At 38.1% G+C, this 22,491-nt stretch overlaps 2 protein-coding genes across 2 annotated transcripts in view; one reads left to right on the forward strand and one right to left on the reverse strand.

Annotated features, from left to right (window-relative positions):
* Window positions 1-12,100, reverse strand: part of psmd2 (proteasome 26S subunit ubiquitin receptor, non-ATPase 2) — a 16,331-nt gene extending 4,231 nt beyond the window's left edge. The window contains exons 1-20 of the mRNA XM_015042918.1: window positions 11,902-12,100; window positions 10,172-10,228; window positions 9,915-10,079; window positions 9,265-9,386; window positions 8,482-8,706; window positions 8,228-8,386; window positions 7,926-8,070; window positions 7,621-7,681; window positions 6,755-6,901; window positions 6,529-6,635; window positions 6,106-6,233; window positions 5,167-5,254; window positions 4,919-5,081; window positions 4,699-4,800; window positions 4,446-4,597; window positions 2,820-2,903; window positions 2,436-2,604; window positions 2,143-2,237; window positions 1,911-2,037; window positions 1,665-1,783 (exon numbers count right to left, since the gene is read on the reverse strand). Of these exons, the coding sequence (XP_014898404.1) occupies window positions 1,665-1,783; window positions 1,911-2,037; window positions 2,143-2,237; window positions 2,436-2,604; window positions 2,820-2,903; window positions 4,446-4,597; window positions 4,699-4,800; window positions 4,919-5,081; window positions 5,167-5,254; window positions 6,106-6,233; window positions 6,529-6,635; window positions 6,755-6,901; window positions 7,621-7,681; window positions 7,926-8,070; window positions 8,228-8,386; window positions 8,482-8,706; window positions 9,265-9,386; window positions 9,915-10,079; window positions 10,172-10,228; window positions 11,902-12,024 (2,538 nt within the window). The 5' untranslated portion in view covers window positions 12,025-12,100. The remainder of the gene's footprint in view (window positions 1-1,664; window positions 1,784-1,910; window positions 2,038-2,142; window positions 2,238-2,435; window positions 2,605-2,819; window positions 2,904-4,445; window positions 4,598-4,698; window positions 4,801-4,918; window positions 5,082-5,166; window positions 5,255-6,105; window positions 6,234-6,528; window positions 6,636-6,754; window positions 6,902-7,620; window positions 7,682-7,925; window positions 8,071-8,227; window positions 8,387-8,481; window positions 8,707-9,264; window positions 9,387-9,914; window positions 10,080-10,171; window positions 10,229-11,901) is intronic.
* Window positions 12,101-12,500: 400 nt separating this feature from the next.
* The window catches only part of prss59 (serine protease 59, putative), a 19,010-nt gene continuing 9,019 nt past the window's right edge, over window positions 12,501-22,491 (forward strand). The window contains exons 1-5 of the mRNA XM_015042919.1: window positions 12,501-12,778; window positions 13,455-13,636; window positions 15,351-15,583; window positions 17,495-17,630; window positions 19,978-20,092. Coding sequence (XP_014898405.1) covers window positions 12,566-12,778; window positions 13,455-13,636; window positions 15,351-15,583; window positions 17,495-17,630; window positions 19,978-20,092 — 879 coding nt within the window. The 5' untranslated portion in view covers window positions 12,501-12,565. The remainder of the gene's footprint in view (window positions 12,779-13,454; window positions 13,637-15,350; window positions 15,584-17,494; window positions 17,631-19,977; window positions 20,093-22,491) is intronic.

A 22,491-nucleotide genomic window follows, 5' to 3' on the forward strand; every position in this document is an offset into this window, starting at 1 on the left:
TTTTTTGATATAAAGAAAGAGATTTTGGGAAAAAAAAAAAAAAAAAAAAAAAAAAAAAAAAAAAAAAAATCTTGCTTTATTTAAATCACCAGGAGAACAAATCTGTCCATAGGAGAGGTTTGTTTACACTTTCAGATTAAAATAGAAAGTGCTATGAAATAGAAAGTGATATCTAGAAACTCACTGAAAAAAAAAGTACAACAGTCAGAGATTTACTCTTTTTCTCCCCCACTCCCAAACAGCACACATTATTCCCAAGCACCAACAACAGCACTCTTTAGCTGGATGCCATTACTGATTTAAGAAGTAAGTTATTGTTGAAATCTGAAACAATACAGCTAGAAGAAAAACAAAACAAAACAAACTATATATATATAAAAAAAGTATTTTTTCTTTGAAATGCTGTTCAGGAAAGACCAATATTCTTCAACAGACAACAGCAAAGCTGAAAACTCTGGAGCTTTCGACTTGTGTTGTGAAACGCTATTCTCTAAGCCTTTTGGAAATAAGGATTCTCCGAAGGTAACAAACAAAAAGACTGCTGTATAATGCATAACCACACCAACAGCTAATATAAAAGGTCAAAGACATTTTAAATTGCCAACTCAAAAATTCTTCAGCCTGTTAATAAAAAAACATGTTTTATGTCAACTGTTTTCCAACACATCCAGTATGATCTAAATTATGTTTCTATTACAAATAATTAATGATTATTTAATTAATTATCATTCATTATTCATAAGTGATTATAAATAATGAATAGGAAAAAAGGTCCATGGGAATTTTAATGGGAAATTGGAATTGGCTAAAAGTGTAAGAATGTCAGGAGAGGTTCATTCTGATTGATTCATCATTTTACAAATTCGCAATTACATCATATTCCCACACTGATTAAATCTTAACAGTTTACGTCATAATCATGGTCTCAACTAAACATCAATTTAAGTAAATTTAAATTACTACTTATGATTTACAGAAAAAAGACAAGATAAATATCTAAGGAATTTATGCACGAAAAACTAGTTCTGGATATTATAGAGGAGGAAACCTGCAGCTGCCTTTTGACAGAATCCTGTTGGGATTTCTGCAGAAGTCTGCTTTATATTACTGATACTGGATCAACAATACTGAGTATTTTTTGCCACCACTTGCAAACCTTTAACATAAGGTTTGTTTGTTAAAATTTTATCAATAATTTAAAAGGCTAATAATTTTAGTCATTTTTTCCCTATATTTATGCTACTGTGCCAATCTAATACTCCACATCTACATATTTCATGATATACTGTGCCTGGCTTGATTTCCTAATTTAGTGAAAACAAAATTAGGAAAACAGCTGCTAACATTACAACTCCGTTGGATTTGATGTGACTGGAAAAACAAAGTTGTGCATAATTTTCTAGTGGAGAAAAAGCAATACTTTGCTTTACAGGGTAACAAACTGCCTTCAGAATTAACTACACAGCTTTGCAAGATTAAATGCCAGTGAAACTGATTTATGCTGCCTGAAATTAAAGAGCAGCTTAATAAGAAACTGTTTGATTTCCTCTGAACTTGAACTACCACCCTCCCTAAAATCAATTGCATTACTTTCAAAAACATACAATTTGAAAACATTTTTGTAGTTAGGAGGCTAACAGGAGGCTAATTATTCTCGTCTTTACCTGTCCAACTCTAACAGACACAGGCAGCGGTCGCAGCTCCTCATCGAATGTAACCAGCATACGGGGCTGCATGGCAGCAACCAGGCCATAGAGGATGTAGTGAGACTTGCCCAGGATTACTGAAATGCACACAATGAACAACATGGGTTCATCAACAGACGACTGACAAAAATATTGAATTTTCCACTGCCAACACAGTAACAAATGTGTGTAGAGAACCAAGAGGAAAAAACAAAACAAACTTACTGTTCTTGACGTCAAGGAAGGAAACGAGCACGGTGAGTAGTCCGGCCACGGCAACCTGACTCATCAGCTGCCTGTCACTATGGTAGGGACAGAGTGTGAGTGTGCCTTTGCCCAGGTGAGTCAGACCCTGTGGACGCGTCAACAGCAAAGGCTTAATAGATATTCACACACACACAGTTTCCTAGAAGTCCACGAACGTCTGATGAAGGCTTCACGTTGTTGTGCCACACACCTGTGCCAGTCGGACCATGAAGAGATTGTTGGGATCTTTAGCATGATACTGGGCCAGTTGTCGCAACATGGCTGCCAAGCGGGCATTGTTTGTGCCTAAAGACAAGGAATTAAATTCAGACTACGGTACATTTTGAAGGGACTTTATGTAAGAAAATGAAAGAAGAATCTAGGTATTTTCTGTAAGAAACATCAAGGATTAAAAGAAAGTCTAAGAAATGATTTCACAGATAATATTCCATGCTAAAAGTAGATTCTAATATTTTTTAAACACTAAATCATGCTGACGCGTACCACTGCCCACCATGCCCATGGCAAAGATGGAGTTGTGGGAAACCTCTGGGTCGGCGTCGTGAGAGAACTTGCTGAGGGTGTCCAGGATGTTCAGACGAGGGTTGGACGCAGAGATGAGAGCGAGGGCCAGGGGTACCGCTCGCCTCAGGGTGGGCTCTCCATAGCGCAGCTGCAGCAGTGAAACAAGAAAACATAAGCATCAACTAGAACAAAAAGTCACAACATTATTTGTCTGGTTTAAACTGATAAAAACAGCAACTCTTAGATTTATCCCAAAATAAAAATATGGTAAAGATTAACAGGTGATAACAGAAATGAGAGAGACATAATATAGCAGACAATAATGTAAAAGGAAGAAGTTATGAAAAAATAAAGAAAACTGACCAGGTGTCCAAATGTTCGCAGAGCCATTTCAGAACCAATTTCCTCTCCCATGGCAATCAGGGCGATGCCGAGAACAGCAACCCCCTGAAAGGAGAGAAACACGTCAACATAAACTTTCTTATTGAAACTCCTGACTTACAGTTCCAACGACCAGATGATGTCCAAAAAATATGAAGCAGTGTCTTGATATTTTTCATTTGATGGCTTGTGTGACCAAACTGTGACTTGTTCACACAGCCACAAGCACTTCTGCAGCTTTTTCTCCTTTTTTATCTCTCTTCCCCATCCAGCCCCAGTAATAATCACACTTATATCCACCATTTACTGTGAATTAATCAATGTCAGTTGGGTCTTTCTAATGCAATTGTGATGCAGTAACCAGCTATGTGAATTTTTTTAATCTTAATGTGAGCCACATAAAGCCTCCATGTATAGAATAAGTAAATCTAAACACAAATTTTAGATTTACAAGAGGTGGTATAATACTTGTAGCTGGGTGTAAGTGCTTTTTAGAGGCCAAAGCAGCAGCCAGAGGCTTTATACGAGACAGTACATCGAAGCAGACTGATAGGTGAAGGCGCTCGCTTCAACAGTCCCCCTCAAGGCCGCTACAGGCTGTGAGAAGCACCAACAATCGGTCTGGTAACACACACACGCACACACACAAAGGGGAACCTTGTTCTAGGCTTTGAATCATACTGTAAATGGGGATGATTCAAGAACTCAAGCTAGTAACTTTCTTATTTTGTCGCTCAAGTGTGAAAATATCTGTATATCCAAATTGTGGATATTTGTGCATTTGTGTACCTATAAAGTTGGAAGTAACTTTTGCATTTGTTAATATTTTATTCTATCAGCAGGAAATAACACAATTTGGAAGATAAAAATGTTGCATGAGTTCCCAATGAGGAAATCTTGATATACTCTTTGATGCTTCTTTATCAAAGGAAGAATGGAGCAATCATACACAAATGGGAGGGAAACATGGATGGAACATTACAGACACAACATAAGAAATTTTTAGAGATGTGTGGAAGTAACTACTAACATTTTGAAATCGAGCAGCAGTGATGCCTACCATCTATTGAGATGTTGATGACTGGAATCATCAGATCATTGATAGATCAACAAGTTAGACAGATTCTGCTGTCATCAGAAAATCTTCATATTTGTAGGATACAATGCTATATTACAGAGGACCTATTAAGAAAAAAAATCCCTTTTGGCAAGTTTCTGTACTTCTATTTATGCCTATACTGTCCTAACACTACGTCAAAAAACACTCACCTGTTTTCTGCTAATAAATTAATGTTTCTTGGTGTAGGGAAAATGAGCCGTTTCAGCACTTCTCCTGAAGTGGAAAGATTTCCTTTCCTGCAGGAAAGGAAAAAGATTCCTTTCCTGCAGTCATCCAATAAGTGGAGACAAAAAATACTGACTTAGTTAAACACATGCAGACCACAGCCAGCAGTAAGGGAGCACAGAGCGTACACAACACTTTGGAAGAAAATTGTCAGAACTTTCGTTCCAAAAAAAATAACGGAATCGTAAAACAATGTTGATTGAAAACACTGACACTGTCAGATTTGGTGTTCAACATCACCGATGACATCGACAAATCCTCACCTGGTGAGAGCCCATATCAGCAGGTGTCTCCTTTTTGTCTTTGTCTTTTTTATCTTTCTTGTCTTTGTCCTCATCCTTGTCTTTGTCCTTGGCTTCATAGTGCTCACTGCAGATATGGAGAAGCTGCTGCACTTTCAGCACATTCCCAGACCCTAGAGGGACAGAAGCAGAGCGTTTTAGGGTTAATCATTTGCTATTATGGTATATGTATCCACATATTAACACACAGTAAAAAAAAAAAAAAAAAGCTTACCTGCATACGCACAGATGTCCACTAATGTGTTAGCAAAGCTACGGAACGGTTCGGGAACAACCTGCAGAGCTGCCAGGGTCGTCTCAATTGCTTCCCCTTTACCTGAGGACAATAAAATGATCCCCTTTAGTCAGAAACGTACTTTAAAAAAGTGATTCAGTCAGCATGTCTTACACAGTTTGCATTGAATCATTTTATTCTCCTCACACTGTGAGCATACCCAGGTGGTTGAGTCCCAAACCCAGAGGCAGCCAACGAGCGTAAGTGTCCTTCAGCTCCTGTTCGTTCTTTTCCATGATGGTCTGAACGATGGTGGAGGTCACGTCACCGTTACACGACCCCACCGCTATCATACCGCACGCCAGCGCCGTCACGCCAACCACCTTCACATTTTACACAAGCACTTCAATGGTACTGAACTGATACCCAGTAAAATAAAAGGTGGTCTAAATTGACGTTTAGTTGTACCTCCATGCTTGATTTGGAGTCTCCCATGACAGGAAGAAGCAGGGAGAGAACGTCTTCTCTGTTGGAGCCTGCATAAGCAAGACCCAGTCTGCAAGCAGAGAGAGTAAAAAAAGAAAAAATGATGTTTATCTGTACATCTACATTATGCTAGGGCTGGGCAATAAACCGATATTATCGATAAATTATTATTATTATCTTTTTAAAGATCTTGTTTTTGGAAAATCTGAATTCTTTTTCACCAATGCATTTCTGGAGTTTCCATAGTTTAGAGTGATGTCAGCACACCAAAGGCCTACCATCTTGTTAGCTTTGCAGCTTTTATTTATTTGAACTTTGAATTCAGTTCAGTTGAATTCACTCTGTGACGAAAGATTAGGGCCAGGCTAAGATTTTTATGTTTTAATTATGAGAGGAAAGTCATAATATTACCAGAATAAAGTTGTAATATTAGGAGAATAAATAAAGTAGCAATATTGTGAGAATTCAGTAGAGATAAACAAAAAAATTTAAATGAGGAATGTTGAGCATCATGTCAAGTTAGACTTTGGTATAGGTTTTACCGCCAATACTTAATCTATTATCACATCAGCACCAAATTATTATCAGTAGCACATCTTTGAAACAATCATGCGATTGTGCTAGATCTTTCTGCTAGTATTATGACTTTATTGTCCATTTAAATAAAAATTCCCATAGCCTGCCCCTAATAAGGGATGATTGAAATAATAGCCACTTTAAAAAAATATTTTCTGTCATCTGTAAATTATTTTTCAAAAAAGAAAGCAAGCAACAACAACAAAAAAATTCAACCTAGTATGAATAAAAAAATTATTTAAAAAATTGGAAATGTTATTTTCACGCCATATTGCCCACCCTTGTGTTGTGTTATGGAACTTTGTTAGAGCATCACAACATTTCTCTGCAGACAGAAAGCCTTACCCAAAGATGGCTCCTATCCTCATGATGTTGCTGTTGTGGAGAACGTAGTCCGAAAGCAGGGCCAGGGCTGGGTCACACTCGTTCCTCACGCCAGAGTTCACAATGCCACAGGCCAGGAGCGCACCAGACTGCAGAGCACAGGCACAGAGATGACAGTTTATCCATGACGTAGTTTCACTGCTGGTGCCAAGATGAAGCCCGGCTGAGCAGGCAGTGCCAAGACCAGATGTCAGGATAATCTGATTGTTTAAGCCACACGTTCAGACACGCTATTGGAACTTGGTTCTGATGCCACTTGTTGCCAGTTCTAATTTTATTTACTAAATTTTTCAAAATCCTCAATCCCTTTTCAGGTCAATTTTCAAATATATAAATTCAAAACTAAGCCTGTTGCAATAAGCAATTGCATGCACCCCATCGTACCTTAATGTAGTCCTCAGAGGAGTAGAGGTATTTGTCAATCTGAGTCAGACCACCGTCCACGTCCCAAAGCAGGATCATACCCAGAGAAGCAGCAGCACTCAGCATCCCTGAGGACATTCAGTTTTAAAAAATTAACAAGCAGCAGCTTAACAGATTTACTAAAGACAATAAGGATTACAACACATGTGAAAAATGTTGTATGTATGCTTGATCATGGTTCCTCTACCATGATCTTTGTTCTTGTACAGCCACTTGTTGCCATCGTCTGTGAGCAGCTTGTCCTGTCCGAAGGCTGCGTTGACGAAGCCGTTCACAAAGGAGGAGGCCAGGTTCATACGAGCCGAGTCCACCTGGGAGCCGCTGCCGCCAAACCCTGTCACATGTCGCACAGAGGTGAGCAAACACACAGCGCGTTCAACTGAAAAATAATTCTGTTCACATGAGAGAAATGCAGCTTGTTAAACCACGGCTCCAATTGTTTTCATGTTTGATAACTCAAATTTCTAGAGTTCTCGGGGCTTTTCAAGCAAAGGTTTCAGAGTAGTGTTGGAGGGGGAAACATTTCTATTTTGTGCAGATTTTCAAATTGGAAAAATAAGCAAGGAAGAGCAGAAAATAGAGGGAGTAATGACTGGATTATTTTCCACACTTATCTAAACTGCATAGGAGCCCTTCCAATTTCTTTTTTAAATGTGAAACAAGCTTCAAGGCCATTTATAATAAATTTCTCTCGTGAAATTTACACACAGCCTAAACCAAAAGGCAAACATGAAAAAAATATTAACTCTTGTGATTGTTTTATGTAATATTTTTGATGGAATGCCCATAAGAAGATGATAATAATGGTACAAGACATTTTTAAAATTTTCTCATTATTGGGTCACAAGACTTTTGGAACATGCATTTCGTCCCTTTGAAAGAAACTGTGGTTCTTTAATTTTTCTACAAAAGAAACGCATTTTGTAGCGCTAGCTGATGAGTCAGTTTTCAGAAAGTTGTGTAATGTTTGCAGCTCTTGGCAAATTTTAAGTTGGACAAGCAGTAATCATGGCTCTCTGTTATAGCTGATCAAACACTGGGAGTTGGACTCACTGTTGTTTTCCAGGTGGGTTTTGTAGATGTCATCTGGGACTTTGGGTTCCATGATATCCAGCTGGAATAAACAAAACACTTTGTAGTAAATAAAAGTCAAACGTAATCAGATAAGGTGATTAGCACAGAATCTGATTTCTAACACTGGTCTTCAAATTCCTAGTATCATGCTGCATGTGATTTAAACTCTACAGATTTAAGGAGTAATATATCTCTTGGATGTAATGATAAACCTCTTCCCAATAAAGTACAAAGAAAAATGTCAGTAACTTTTTATAAAGCATGTTGCGGCCACCATCTCCTACCTCTCTAGCCAAGGCCAAGAAGTTGCTGTTGAGCTGAACGTTGGACATGATCTCTGTCAAGTCTTCGTAGTCTTCTACGTCTTCATTGAGCTCCAAAAAGACGCCGTGACGGCCCAACATGAAAGCCATCTGCTTCTGGATGATGCTGCATGAAAAGGAAACAAACTACGTATTTAGTACAAATCCACAAAGACAGGGAGGTTTCACAACAACAAGCTAATATAACAATTGCTCATGTGATTATAAGTTTTCCGTAGAATAGTTATATTTCAGTTGGTCAACAAAAAGTCCATTTTCCTTACATGTCTTTGCAGGATGTGAAGATGTTTTCAGCCAGCTCCATGTCATTGAGCATCAGGGCCAGCCGCAGAGCCTCTGGGTAACGGTTAAACTTTCTGAAGATGTTCAAAGCGCACCTCAGCAGGGCGGAGTTTTCTGGCTCAGGAACGTAACTCACACAGCTAAAACGAAGAAAAACAAAAAAGACATTAAGCCAAAAGTGAAGATGCATATTTCTAAACATCAACTCTGCGTTTTCTGAGCAATGGGTGCTAACCTGGTGAGGTACAGGCAGACTTTTCCGTAGGCGTTTTCATCGATGTAGTCCCCCAGCATGTCCAGCCTCTCGATCTCCATCAGTAGGTCGCACGCCTCATGCTCTGCATTGTGAGCCATATTGTAGGGCACAATCTCCTTCACCAGTTTGAGCAGAGTGTCCTGCTGGGCTTTGTCATTCTCCTCCACTTCCTGCCATTCTTTTGCCACCTCACCAGCAAGGTGCCTAACAGAAATGGGAGAGAATTTGAGAATAAGCACTAACCTCAGATAAAGCTAAATAACATTTTATCGACAAGTCATAACACAATTTTACGTAACTTTTAAAATGCTCCTTGTCTTGTACTCTATACTGCATAGAGAAGACTAGAGAAGTGTAAATAATTCAAGTTTTTAAATCTTGTTTCTCAGTGTTTTACTGAAGACTTTCTTGCCATATGTGCAGTGTCAAATATCTGATTAAAAATACATAAATATGTTGACATTAATATATGCAAGTTTACTAAAATTTACTAAAGAACAGATTGTTTTGGAACCACTGCATACAGAAAAAAATTAAACAGATGTGTTCTAACTCTTATTTTCTTCTTCAAAACAAAAAACACAGCTTGATTATTGACCCAAACAAATGCAACTGTGATTTCCAACATAATCAAGCAGTTCTAATGACTAACAGATGGATAGAAAAAAGAAAAAGCAAAAACAAACATGTCAAAATCTCTACATTTCGTTTATCTGAAGGTTTTTACATATGGAATGAATCATAGATTATTTATTTATTTACCTGACATATTCATGACCCCAGGAGGCCAGCTCCTCCTGAGAGCCCACCAGACGGTACTTCAGACATTCCCGCTCCCCGCTCATGGTCATGGCCAATACAGACACCACATCTGCACAGAAACGCTACAACAAAAACAGAAATAAATCATTTAGCCAAGTATGAAGATATCAACATCTGCAGCATCATGATGAAGAGCTGATATCATTGCCCTGTTCTTTTTTTTGTTTGTTTGTTTGGTTTTACACAGATAAATGCTACTATTTAACTTCATGCATAAGAGTTTAAATTAACTATATACTGGAATTGCTGTCACCGGTACTCTCCATCTCCTCTCACTGTTGTCAGCTTATTAGATGTTGAGCTTTACATGCAAAGTTTAATAGCAATAACAACCCCATTAAACAATCAGCTTCTATAATGCACACACGATCTGTTGGAAATAAGATCAGATTCCTGTGAAGATGCAAAGGAAGCAATAAGACTCATGTTTTACATGCAGCTGTTATCTCAAACCAACACTGAACACAACTGTGCTCATCGTCCCTTGGTGGTGGTGAAAAAAAAAATTTAATCACAAAAAGACAACGATTGGCATCATTTTGATGTTAGAATAAAAATATAACCTCACAGAAAGTAAAAACAAGGCTCACCTTGTTCTCTCCGGGGGTCATGCCCTCGTAGATTTCCTTTAGTTTGCCATAGTGTGGGCGCAGGAATTTCAGGGGCTTTGGTACGGAGGTCATGGAGGTGGTTGAGGAGCGGATTTGCCGCCTCAGCTCTTCTAGCGCTTGATGATGCAATGATGCGTTCTTCTCCTGTTGAGAAAAACAAGGAAGAAAATATTCTCAGCTGAAGATCTTATATCCTAACACACACACGCAGAAGAAAGGAAGTTTGCAACACTCACACTCAGCCTCTCCACCATCATCTCCAGGTCCTCTTGTAATTGCTTGTCTTCCTCTGACTGAGAAATTGTGACAAAATGAAAAATGTTGTCAAAAATTAAAGAAGATCATTTTACAAAAGAAAAGAGGCAATGATAGAAAAAAGCGTCACAATGGTGCATTCATGGTGCTAAGTACAGGAGAGTGACAACGGTCAGAAAAAAGAAAATGGATCCGGTCAGTTATAGATTTACTTAATGATAAGATAAAATAATTGAGCCTTCATCATTTTCTTAAGTTATCAGTCTAAAAGCACAAAAGACATAACAAATTACACCAATAACCAAAGCTGTGTTTTTACTCTTTATGGCTCTGAGAAGAAGCCACAAAAGAAGCTAGTACTACTTTTTAATTTTTTACTTTTCTTTAAAATAAAAAGTACTCCTGAATAAATGTTTCTCTTTCTTTTTTTGTGTGCATGGTCTGTATCTCAAAATGACATTTTCCTGTGAAAGAGTTTTCCTCTCCATTGTTGCTACATGCATGCTTAGTATTACAGACTGCTACAAACTCAATGACACTATGCAAGTAACTGGAATTGAAATGAATGTATGATTCGACTGATGTGTGGGGGGTTGACGCTACATAAATAAACTGAATTTGACTGAATTAAATTAACTCAAATAATTGCTCATCAGCAGCTGTACACCACTTCTACAAAAACAAGTTTTTGCAGTTTGCCATCTGTACCATACAGGTGTGTGTCAATAACATGCCTAGGAGATTGAGTGCTGCGATGCATGTTAATATAGCAAAAAACTTAGGTGCTACATCACAAATTCTGTGGACCAAAGCCAGCAAAGTCAGTAGAATGTAAAAGTTTAAGAAAGTGAACTAACAACAAAGTCTCTTCTCTATACAACACAAAAAGGCAGTATGACTGAGGTTTGCAAAGCTGCTTTTGAATCTACCACAACAATTTCAGAAAAATGCTATTTGAACAAATGAGATAAAATCAGAGATGTTTGATCATCATGCACTGAAATGTTAATGAAAAATAATCTAAAGTCTTAGAATTGCACGCCTATTGGATTATTCTAGTTAATAAAATAGTTATGTGAAATTTCTGATGAACATATCCGAGTTGACAGTAAGTGTACGTGGTCTATAAAACAGTAGACCACCCAATGGACTGAATATTTGTGGGTGACTTATCCAATTTTACCCACTAATCGGCGACTTTCATACGCCGTGGAGTTACAAGTCACACGTATGGAAACATATAAACAAAGCAGACTACGGTCAATGTGTTCAATACATTTAAAATCATTTGACACACAATTTAATTTAACTTATGATAAGCTTAATCACAGATGCAGTTCTGTCAATACGAAGCACATTTTGCTGTGGGGTTATTGTTTAGGCCCAAGCTGCTGTGTCATACAGTAAAGTTTAGCTAGTAGCGCAGCGAACACAGTAGGACGGATAATGCTAGGCTAACAGTAGCTAAAGGGCTTGAACTTCAGTCATTTGTCCTGTTAAGGCTGTAAGTACATACCAGTGTTAACATTTTAAGGGGTATGTTTACAATTCAGAAAACCAAGGGGTTTTAGATGGTATAATTAAATACCAGAGACTATGCCCCGCTATGTCGGTGTTGTCAAAGCGACGGTGACTAAGGCAAATATCTGCTCCAGACCCTGCGCTTATAGTTAGCACATTTTCAATGAATCACCACGCTCCCCAAACTTACCAGTTCTTGTTCCTCCTTCTTTTCTTTTTCTTTCCCAGGGGACTGCTGTCCCTTTTCCTTATCCTTGTCCTTCTCTCCCCCCTTTTCTGTAGGCTTATTATCTTTCTTTTTTGCTTCTTCCATGGTGGTAGCTATCGGTTAGCTAGGGAACTGTGCCGACTGGTAATTGACTTCTTCTGATAAGACGTCACAGCGTGTTTACCCTTGAGCGCCCCTGGTGTGCAGTGGAGAGCTGTCTTTGCTGCTTGTGCTACTTCACGTACCATAAAAATAGGAATTCACAGTGAATATAATGTTTACGTTCTTGTTTTGGAGTTTTCAATTTCATGAACAATTATTGCATCGATCGTGTAAAATTTGCTCAACATTTGACTCAAAGACTGAAACTGAAACCACTCATCACATTTTAACGTTTAATACACAACACACGTTAATAAGATAAAACAAGTACTTTTTGTACAAAAATACACGCAACTTGTTATTAGCTCAGGTGTCAGGTGTGTTCGAAAGTTGTATATTACTGACGTGATTTGTATGTAAAGTAAGAAGCTGAAAATTCCTACGTCTTTTGACAGTACATAAAGCAGCTGTAGTGTTTGTCATATGACTTCATTTTTATGGGTCACATGTTTCAGTCTGTTTCCTTTATTGTGTTTGTGCCATCATGGCTTTTGAAACGCACTGTTTTTCTCTTTGTAAAGTATTAGCACTCAGTTTTGCACTGTTCGGCCTTGTTTCTGTGGGAGAAGGTCGGTTCAAGGGCTTCAGGAAGTTTGATGTGGTGCAGGATTCCAGCTATGGAGCTGTGTCTGAGGAGCTGTGGTTCACCCAGAAACTGGATCACTTCAATGGTGGAGACAGCAGAGCTTGGAAGCAAGTAAGTCCAACTGCTGTCTATTCAAAAATATTTCACATTTTATTTATAAAATGAGCTCATGTCTTGTTTTGAGTGCAAGAGCTTACAAATGTTTTGTTCCAAATGGGTTTACCCCTTGAGCTTTTAACCTTAGCACAAATTAGTACGTAAACCATCAATTGAAGGAAAATGATCTTTATAAGGCGAGGGTTCAACTTCCAGTGGGACAACAACACTGTACTGTCAGAGCTGTAGTAGACTAATTTAGGGGTGCACCGATTGCAGGTTTTTGGACGATCATTGATCTTTAAAAAGCCTGACGATTTCCGATTTTGACTGATATATGTATTATAACTTTCAAAAAAATCACAAGATTTGAGGTCAGTTAAGGACAAACTAACAAAACCTAAGCTGCCAACAAATGCCAGCTTAGTTTAAATTGTCCTTATAGTTTAAAAAAAATAATGCCCAAATGGCATTTGCAAGATTCATGCATAAGATCGGCTTCACATGCAAGTGAAGCCGATCTTCACTTACGTGTGAAAAAATAAAGCACCTCACGCTTTTTGCTCTCTTTTTGGTCTTTTGGTGATTCATGACATGACAAAGTGAGAAAATATTCTACTTTTGCAAGGCAATGGATTGCAAAAGTATGCCCCTATGTCGAGGTTCTCACTCTCCACCTTTCCCCTTGCAGAGATACTTTGTAAATGAGGCCTTCTACAAGCCTGGAGGTCCAGTGTTTCTGATGATCGGTGGAGAGGGCCCGGCAAACCCAGCGTGGATGAAGGAAGGCACCTGGCTCACCTACGCTCAGAAACTCGGAGCCCTCTGCTTCATGCTGGAACACCGATTCTATGGGAAAAGTCACCCAACAACGTATGTTTGCTACTGATTTATTTGCATGATGTTGAGTTGGTGCGAGTTCCCCAGGTACAACATGAATCAGTTTAGGCTTCAATAAGACAAACACAGAAGTGAAATATAATCCACTTTGCTGAATGTAGCTGTACCAAAGAGAGCAAGCAAAATATGAGAAAGGAGGCTGATTATATTTAGATTATACAGTTTCCTGTTCAGTCACATGTTTATAACATCTGTTTATTGACCTCACAATTATTACCACCCCTGTAAAAGAATTGTAAAGAGAAATATATTTGCCAGTATGACATAGCTTCTTCTACTCCACATTGAACCTAAATTAAAGGTAGGATTTTTAATAACTTTTCAATGTTAGATTATGTTATTACAGTTAATGTTGGTGAATTTTAAGAGATTTTAAACATCTATACCAAAAGTTGCCAACAGATTTCTCCTTGTCTGTTTTGGGAGTTCTGACAAAACTTTGCACATAAAGGTGAACCTGCACAATCTACTTGATCATGAATAAGGTTCATGCAAATTCTGCTCCAGTCTTTTGTTTAAACGAGTGGTTCAGGATCTGTACAGTGCTTAATGCCAATTAATACGAGGTATTATTTTGCATAAAAAAATATGTTCATTTTGACAACATTGTAGCTATTTTCCCAATGTTAAAAAATACATAGATTAGATAATCTTTACAAAAATCTACAAATAAGCCATAAATGTAACTTATATTTTAAGTGTATATACTGCATTTGTTTTGATTTAGCTGGTTGCGCTACATGTACAGTTATAGAGACTAGCTTGATCAGATTCATTTTCTTACAAAATTAAACAACCAAACTGGAGAAAAGATGGCTGTAGAAAGCAATATTTTATCAACTACACCAGTAGGTGGTAGTCCTGCATTTAGATGTCCATGATGCATGCTTGTAGACTGAAGTTCAGGAAACTATAATGTAAATACACACACAGACGACTTTAAGATAATTTAGTGTTTAACTTCAAAATAAATTTTAGCTACCTCCTATTTTTGTCTTCCTGTGAGGCCTTGTTGTGCAGCTATGTGCACAGTGCATTTTGGTTTTGACTTAGCAGAAATAATCAAGGCTATTGGGAGCACATGTTGTTCCAAATTCTAATATTTTTCCCTTAATAAAATTTAGAAAACTACTTATTTTAACTCATGCTATTATTTTCTGGTATTAAAATTTGTTTGCCTTTCTAAAACATTAAGTGTAACATAAAAAAGCAAAAACAGTATATACATTTTCATAGCAGATATCTGTTTTGACTGTGCCATGATTTGTAAAGTTGTGCCAAACAGAATTTCAGATTTCCCCATTTGCCACAATAAAGGCATTGAAGTCTCTGTCTTGTTTGTGCATTTTTTTTTTTTTTAATTTGTACTGAGTTAGTTGACGCAGCTGCGAGTGTGTGACAGATCTCCCCTGGAGAATTGTCTGTTTTCAATGCAGCAGCAGCAGCTCTCCTGAAAAGGGCTTGAAGATCACAGGCATCCATGCTGCCTTTTACATCTGCCGCCTGCATCCAGAGATATTGTTGGATTCATTTAGTTCTCTGATAATCATACACTATAAAAAAAAAAAACTGCTTTTGTTGCTCTTGCAAAGTGGGTCTGAATTCTTATGAGAAATTTTCAACTTGTATACTTTCACTTCATGTTTGTGATTTTGTCCTTTAATTTTTACACTTGTTCTTCATTTAGGGACCTCAGCGCAGACAACTTGCGTTTCCTCAGCAGTCGCCAGGCTCTGGCTGACCTTGCACACTTCCGCACTGTGATGGGAGAGAACCGGGGTCTGACCAACAGGAAGTGGGTGGCGTTCGGCGGGTCGTATCCAGGTTCTCTCGCTGCTTGGTTCAGGCTCAAGTACCCTCACCTGGTGCATGCCTCTGTGGCCACGAGTGCGCCCGTGTTCGCCACTGTAAACTTTCCAGGTAAGAGGAGACGCCACATGGTGGGGAAGCTTGTAAGTACAGGCGCTATATGGCAGCCTTATTGCAGATGTTGACAAATCTATTGGCACCTCTGTGCCTCACTGAAATTATTCTTCATTTCTCCTGGAATGTGGTTCAGATTAATTAATCTATGAGAGGTGGTGAAGTAAAATTATGAGAAATTATGATTTAGAGTTTATTTTAAAAATAAATATGCACTTAAACACTACACTATGTACCATGTTTTAAAAACCTATTTGCCCCCCTTACAGAATTGATCTGTTTTTTTTTTTTGCTTTTGTGCCCCACTTTAAATATATCAGTTTACCAAACAAACTTCAGTGTTGGATAAAGAGAACCTGAGTAAAAGGAAGAAGAGTTTTCAGATGATGACTGAAGCCAAATGTACTGCTCTGTGTAAGCCTCAGTTGCAGTCATGGGTCCTCCAATAGGGAAAAAGTACCAAAACATCGTAATGTCTTAAATACCCCTTCGTCAATACAGATAATAACCTTATTGAAAATCAATTTCTATTCTATTCTATTCTGTATTTTATTGTGATGCAGAGAGATCACTTGCCATAAAATCCCAAATATTGCTATGACAACAAACTTGTGATATACTGTGCATCTCTAAAATTAACTTTTTCTGCTCAAGTCAACATCATTGCAGTGTAGGGCTGATATGTTAATAATTTTGTTATCTACTTATTAATCAGTTAATCTAAGAAAAGTGCTTAATTAGAGATATCTTTTTGTACTACAGAAGTTTGTCCAATTGAAGCTAGAACAATGCCACTTGCAGAGTTTTGAGTACAACATATTAAAGTTTTTTTTTTCTAATCTTAAATGTAAAATCTGTGTGTATGTATATATATATATATATATATATATATATATATATATATGTATGTTTTTGTACAGTTTGGGCTTTATTACTGCCCTGATTGCGTTCTTCTTTTAGCAAATTGCCTTTTTTGAGTCTGTATACTTCAGTTAACGATTGATCGATTGATCAATTTCTAATTTAGTTGACAAATATTTCAGTATTTTCAGTAATCAATTCACGATTAATCCTATGAATTGTTTCAGTACCAATCTTCATTATTTGTTAGAAATGAATACACAGTGACGCAAATAACTATTCAACTCAATCCATAATTAAAAGCAAAGTCTGATTTGTGTTGGTGTGCTATGTCATTTTTGCAGTTTGGAGTTGTATTCTTGTTCACTTGTATGTGTCTCTATGTGTAAAATTTGTGTGTTTATTCAGGCAACAAGCAGGCCAGTTTGTTTTGATTTCTGTGCAAGTTTCTGCTGGAGCTGCACAACAACCAAGCCTTCTAGACAAATCATGCACCTCTCTTTATCTGTGTGCGCCTTGTGTTTGGCTAAGCCTGTTGTTTTTCCTTTGAGACTGCAGATCAGAACGGACCCACTTCCAGGCACTTCCACCTACACACTCTTGCTATCTTTAAGACACTATTGCACACATTTGACTCAGTCCCTATGACCTGAAGGAAACGCTGAGATGAAACGCACCGAGAGCAGTGGACATCATGTTCTGAGGTTTAATTTTAGTCCCAAAAACGACACCAACAGAGGTGCTCAGCAATCCAGCAAAAATAACTTGTAGGGAATTTATTCATAAATCTGGAGTTCCACCTATGAGCTCTTTGACTTTCATAAATTGTAGAATTCACCCATCATTTCACTTTTGACCTCAATGAAACCTGATGCACTCTAATGCTTAAAAAAGGGTTTGGTTCACACACTGGTTTCAGAATGACTTGAGGCTTTTGCTTTGCCTCAGAAATAGCTCTCTGTTTTTAACTACAGCCGGCGCTCCGTATTATTGTGGTCATGCTGGTTTAAAGTGCTCTGCCTTCTCTCTGCCTTTACACTTTTCCAGAGTACTTGGAGGTTGTGTGGCGTTCGCTGGCCTCAGAAAATGCAGATTGTCCTGTGCTTGTGAAAAAGGCTTCAGATACCCTCGCAGAACGCCTGAAAGACCCGAAAACCTTTGAAAACATCACCAAAGATTTCAAGTACAGTGCATTTGTCATCTTAAACTCTATGCTCATCTGTCTGTAGTTCATGAAACCTGAACGGAAATATTTCTAGTTCAACTTCATCTACTTTGAAGGCTTTGTGCCAAAACAGGTTTGTCTTTTAATCAAGTTTGTTTTCAATATGTGAAGTGTTGCTGATGTCATCACCTACAGAATTGAAAACTGATCAATAAAGTAAGTAGAGATTCTGTAATATTCTATATAAAAGTAAAAAAAAAACTCATGAAAAGAAAATATCAGACATGTTCTTTTGCTCGTGATCGTGGCACTTAGCAAATAGAAACAATTTCGATAATTTTAACTGACCTGAAACAAAAAAAGTTTGGTCTGATTTTTAACATTAGGCATTGAGAAAAGAAGGTAATGTTTTTTTTTATTTTATGTATGATTTCAACTGTGCCTGTTAATTCAAATTTAAACTGCATCTTACATTGTGTCTCTTAAGGGTAACCTAAAATAAAAATATGTACAGTTAAGCCCAAGTTATTTGTGACCTGACATATAGGCTAAAAATATAAATTGTATACCAATAAAATACACTGACTAATTATGAACTAATTTTACCAACAAATTTCTTCTGACTCCTACTTCTATGTTTTTTATTTTAACTCAAAACTCACGATGTATTGAAAAGACTTTGTAATTTACATATTAGAATATTTTCCTTTAGCTTGAGAGGTTAGCATACTTAGCAAAAAGTCCCTTCACGATGAGTTTAATCAATTTTTCTCTAGAGTTAAAGTAGAGTTAGGGTGATTTTAGTGACATTGGCTATTTGATTCTTCATAGACTACAAATTACTCCAGCATCTATTGTCAGCATTTTTTCAGTCCCTCATTAGTTCATTTTCCCTTTGTAAACTTCTACTCTTTCAACTACAGTATCCTGTGCTATTTTAAAACCATTTTAGTTCGTGTTAGTGACTGTGAGGTCAGACCACACCATTAGCAAGCAGAGCTCAATGTCTTCTGTAATGGTGCGGTGTGCCCTCCTAAACTAATACGGTCATGGAAACGGAAGAAAACCGGTCTGACCACACGGAAAATCTCTTCTTTGAGCTTCTTGCAGACATGCTCTCATGCCGACAGTAACACACAAAGGTCACAGCAGTGGTCAGGGAGCCTGTCCAGCTCCCAGTCCGCAGTTACTTGCAGAACACAGCACTTGCGTCAAGACATAATTTTACACCGATAAACACTCAAAAAAATTGTTAGGATAAAGGATTTTTTTTTTGTCTTACCACTTAGCTAGCTCATGGTATGAAATTTGGACTCAGGACCCAGATCAGGAAAAATAAAAAGATTGCTCTTAAATTTAACAGCATAAAGTTGTAATTTTACAACCTACAGCTGTCTTCACAGATCTTTTGGCAGATAAACGATAACAAAATGTTAATATCCAGACCTTAGTTTTGTTCTCATTGGGAAAGTTGGACAGAGGTTCCCAAAGTGTGGTTCAGGGGCCGTTTGGAGCCATCACTTTGTCTTAGTACTTAGTGTGGACTGTAATTCAAGAATGCTGTATGTCTTGACCGCAACCACAGGGTGTTAATAAGAAGAGCACTTTTCCAGCGCGAGATATTCAAAAACAAATTTTAAATGGAAAATGTTAGTTATAACAACAAGCATTTGCTTTTATTAGTCATATTTATTTTTCCTCGCATTTTCATTTCTTAGTAATTAGGGACACAATTACTAATAAGACTAATAAAACAGACTGGTCGGCACCCATTCATTAAACTCGGCTAACTGCAGACTTTTACAGAAAAAGAAGCCCGTGTGCCTTTATTTGTCATAGTTGTAAACTTTTGCAGACCAACAAAACAGAAAACTAACTTTTGATTAAAAATAATTGGAAACTATATGCTTCTCTTCTAAAGGTCAACATGCGAAACCCTTTTTATAATTCAAGTCTCCAATTTTCACAGACCAATTTTCGACACAAATCAGACTATTCTGCTTTATTCAAATATTGTAGGTTTCGTTTATTGCTGAGGTGATTTTTTTTTTTATTATCTATTTTTACATTTTTAATTGGGAATGACTGTGTGTACTTCAAACTTTGTGACTTTGGCCAGTGGACCACACTGCAGTAGGAAATGTATCCAAATGTGTCTGTGGCTGAACACAGAATTGATTTTAGCAGTAAAACTAGAAAAATGAGGAGTCCTTCAAGATACTTATTGTCTTTTTTCGTTCTCCTTTCTGATTTCACCCACATTTTCTTCACTATTTAATTTCCATTTTTCTCTGATTAACTTTCATTGTTTTTGTCCTCTTCTTCTTTTTCCCTCTGTTCCTTCTCTCTCCTTTTCCCACACCAGTTTATGTTCCACCCTGCAGATCCAGTCACAGATGGACTCTGCCTACTTCCTGGAATCGGTGGCTGGCAACTTCATGGATGTGGTCCAGTATAACGAAGACAACAGAGGATTTGAGGTGAGGCGGCGTCGGTACAGGTGTAGTTTAGGTGTCTTTGCTTCAATTCCAGCTTCCTCTTCCACCACATATTCATTTACACTTAACCCTAAGCTCTCTCTCAGTCATTATGAATGTGTGCCAAAGCGCTCCAAGTGCTCGATATGACCAGAAAAATGAGTTTGGTTCAGTTATCATTTAAATTACCTGGCTGCTAAGTTTACTTGGAGTATTTTGAATGAGCGTTTTTGCCAAAAGCAGTCAGTCACCACTGTGGAAATTAAAAAAGACCCAGCTTGCTTCATAGTTGCAATCTGTCTGCAATCTGTGCTCCTACCCTTACTTTCTCACTGGACAAATCCCTACATAAAACCTTGCTTTGTGAACTGACTTTCAAACTGGAGACTTTGCTTTAGCTGCTTTTTTGGGGGTGGGGAACTTGGGTGGCATCGATACCAGAGTTTGGCGCTCCAAATGAAATGTCTTCTCACTTCGACACACGGCTGGAAGCAGTCGGTCTATGTTTTGTTTTGGATTCTTGTACATATTTCTTGAGCTCAGGCAGAAATGAATATCATCATTGTGAGCTTCATGCCTGAATAAGCTGAAAATGAAATGTTGTGCAGAGCTTTGCGCAGTTTTGTGAATCATTTTTGAAATTTAGAATATCTTAACATAAATCTCCATTGTATTCATTTGTTGAATTGCAGCTCTTTCGCCCTCAGTAACTGAGACAACTGATTGTTGCGGAAAAGTTGAAAAGGTTAAGACTGTTTGTGAGACTGTGACATTGGAAGGAGGGGGACTTGTCTACAGAGAAGACTTAGCCATAACAAAGTAGCCTTGGTAAAATGTGAAAGCTTTAGTCTAAATAGTCAGCTCACTATTTTTCTTCTCAGTATTCACACGATGTGCTCAAACCTATCCAACATTTTTATGTTATGTAAAAATGAACATTCAGGATGAGCCTTTTTCTCTTAGTGTCTTTTTGTCCTCCTGGTTACTTCTTTCGTCCCTCCTCCCCCCCGTTTTCTCCCCATTCCATCACCTCTCTGTCCCCCTGCTGCTTTGACGGGACGTGAGTCCGGTTACCAATAAGCCGATGTGAAAAAGTAACAAAAGCCTCTTTGGTCTCTCTGGTTTCCTGTCGCCCCAAGCCAAAGAGACGCTTGTAAAAGAACTGAGAGGAGCAGTGGGCCGCAGAGTGCACATCGCTAGCTAACAAGCACAGCCCAGCGTCAACTCTCCACCACAAAGGGCCGGGTGCAGAGCAAGCTACCGGGTTTTAGGTACCGCTGAGGAATGTGTGGAAGAGAGAGGCGTAACTTAATCATCAGAATCGGCCTACCGGCTCCCAAACCGCGGGGTTATCAATGGCGTGCTTTATGAACTGTAGCTTTGAGAATAACCTCCCAACACTTCCTGTTTTTCCTCAGATAATGATGATGATGGGTGAATCACTGGTCATTTTTAGTTTGCAGTGTTTTCAGTTTTGCACACATGCATTACTGTAGTCACTGCCAACTGTTTACTTTTCCAGGTGCCTTGGAGTAAAGGACACTCATTGCTTCAGGCCAGTGTACACCTGGCCGGCCCCTGCCACAGTGCTGGACGGGGAGCCTCTCTGAGGAGCATTACGGCCACTGTGACAGCTGATCGCCATAGTTACCCAGAATCTGCCAACAGCTGACACTTCCCATTGTTAACTTTGTTTTAGTTCTTTCCTGCCAATATGAGTTTTTCAACACTCTTACCACAATAGCTGGCTTGTAATGTTTCGCAACAGAACTCTGACGCAGAAAATATGCCGTAATCAACAGGAAGTGCTTTTCTGTGTAACTTTTAACCTGCAGTTTCAGGAAGATAGTCAATTTCTATTTTCATATTAAAATATCAATGAATCTGTATGCTATATCTGTCTTTCCACAGGGCCCAACCTTTAAATACATTTCCTAAGTTTTGCAATAGCCATAGTTGTGTGAAGTATTTTGGTTCAGATTGAGAAATCCAACAACTTTTGGATTTTTTTTTTTCATCTAACAGGCATAATAAACGTTCAGTTTTTAGTTGTCTTTGCTTCTCCTCAAGAATCACAATAAGATTAGTATTTGGCCAGAACCATCTCTATTGACCATGTTTGTGTGCACATGCAGGACATTTTACTCTGGTTCCACTTTGCTTTCGTTACAGAGGTGTTTAAATACTAATGTATATTCATGTTACAAAAAGAAGGCGACAAGGTTCCTGTTGTGAAGTGCTCAGCTGACCATCCGCGGTTCCTCCTCGAGTCTCATTTCACAGATTAACAGCATTAATACTCTTATTACTACCATTAGTAAAGACACTACAAAAGGCTTAAAAGAAAGTAATCCTATAGCATAATCTCCCTGATTGATTATTGTATATATATATATATATAT

The sequence above is a fragment of the Poecilia latipinna genome, unplaced genomic scaffold (assembly GCF_001443285.1).
Source record: "Poecilia latipinna isolate Pla-1442-1.1 unplaced genomic scaffold, P_latipinna-1.0 Scaffold608, whole genome shotgun sequence".
NCBI lineage: Eukaryota > Metazoa > Chordata > Actinopteri > Cyprinodontiformes > Poeciliidae > Poecilia > Poecilia latipinna.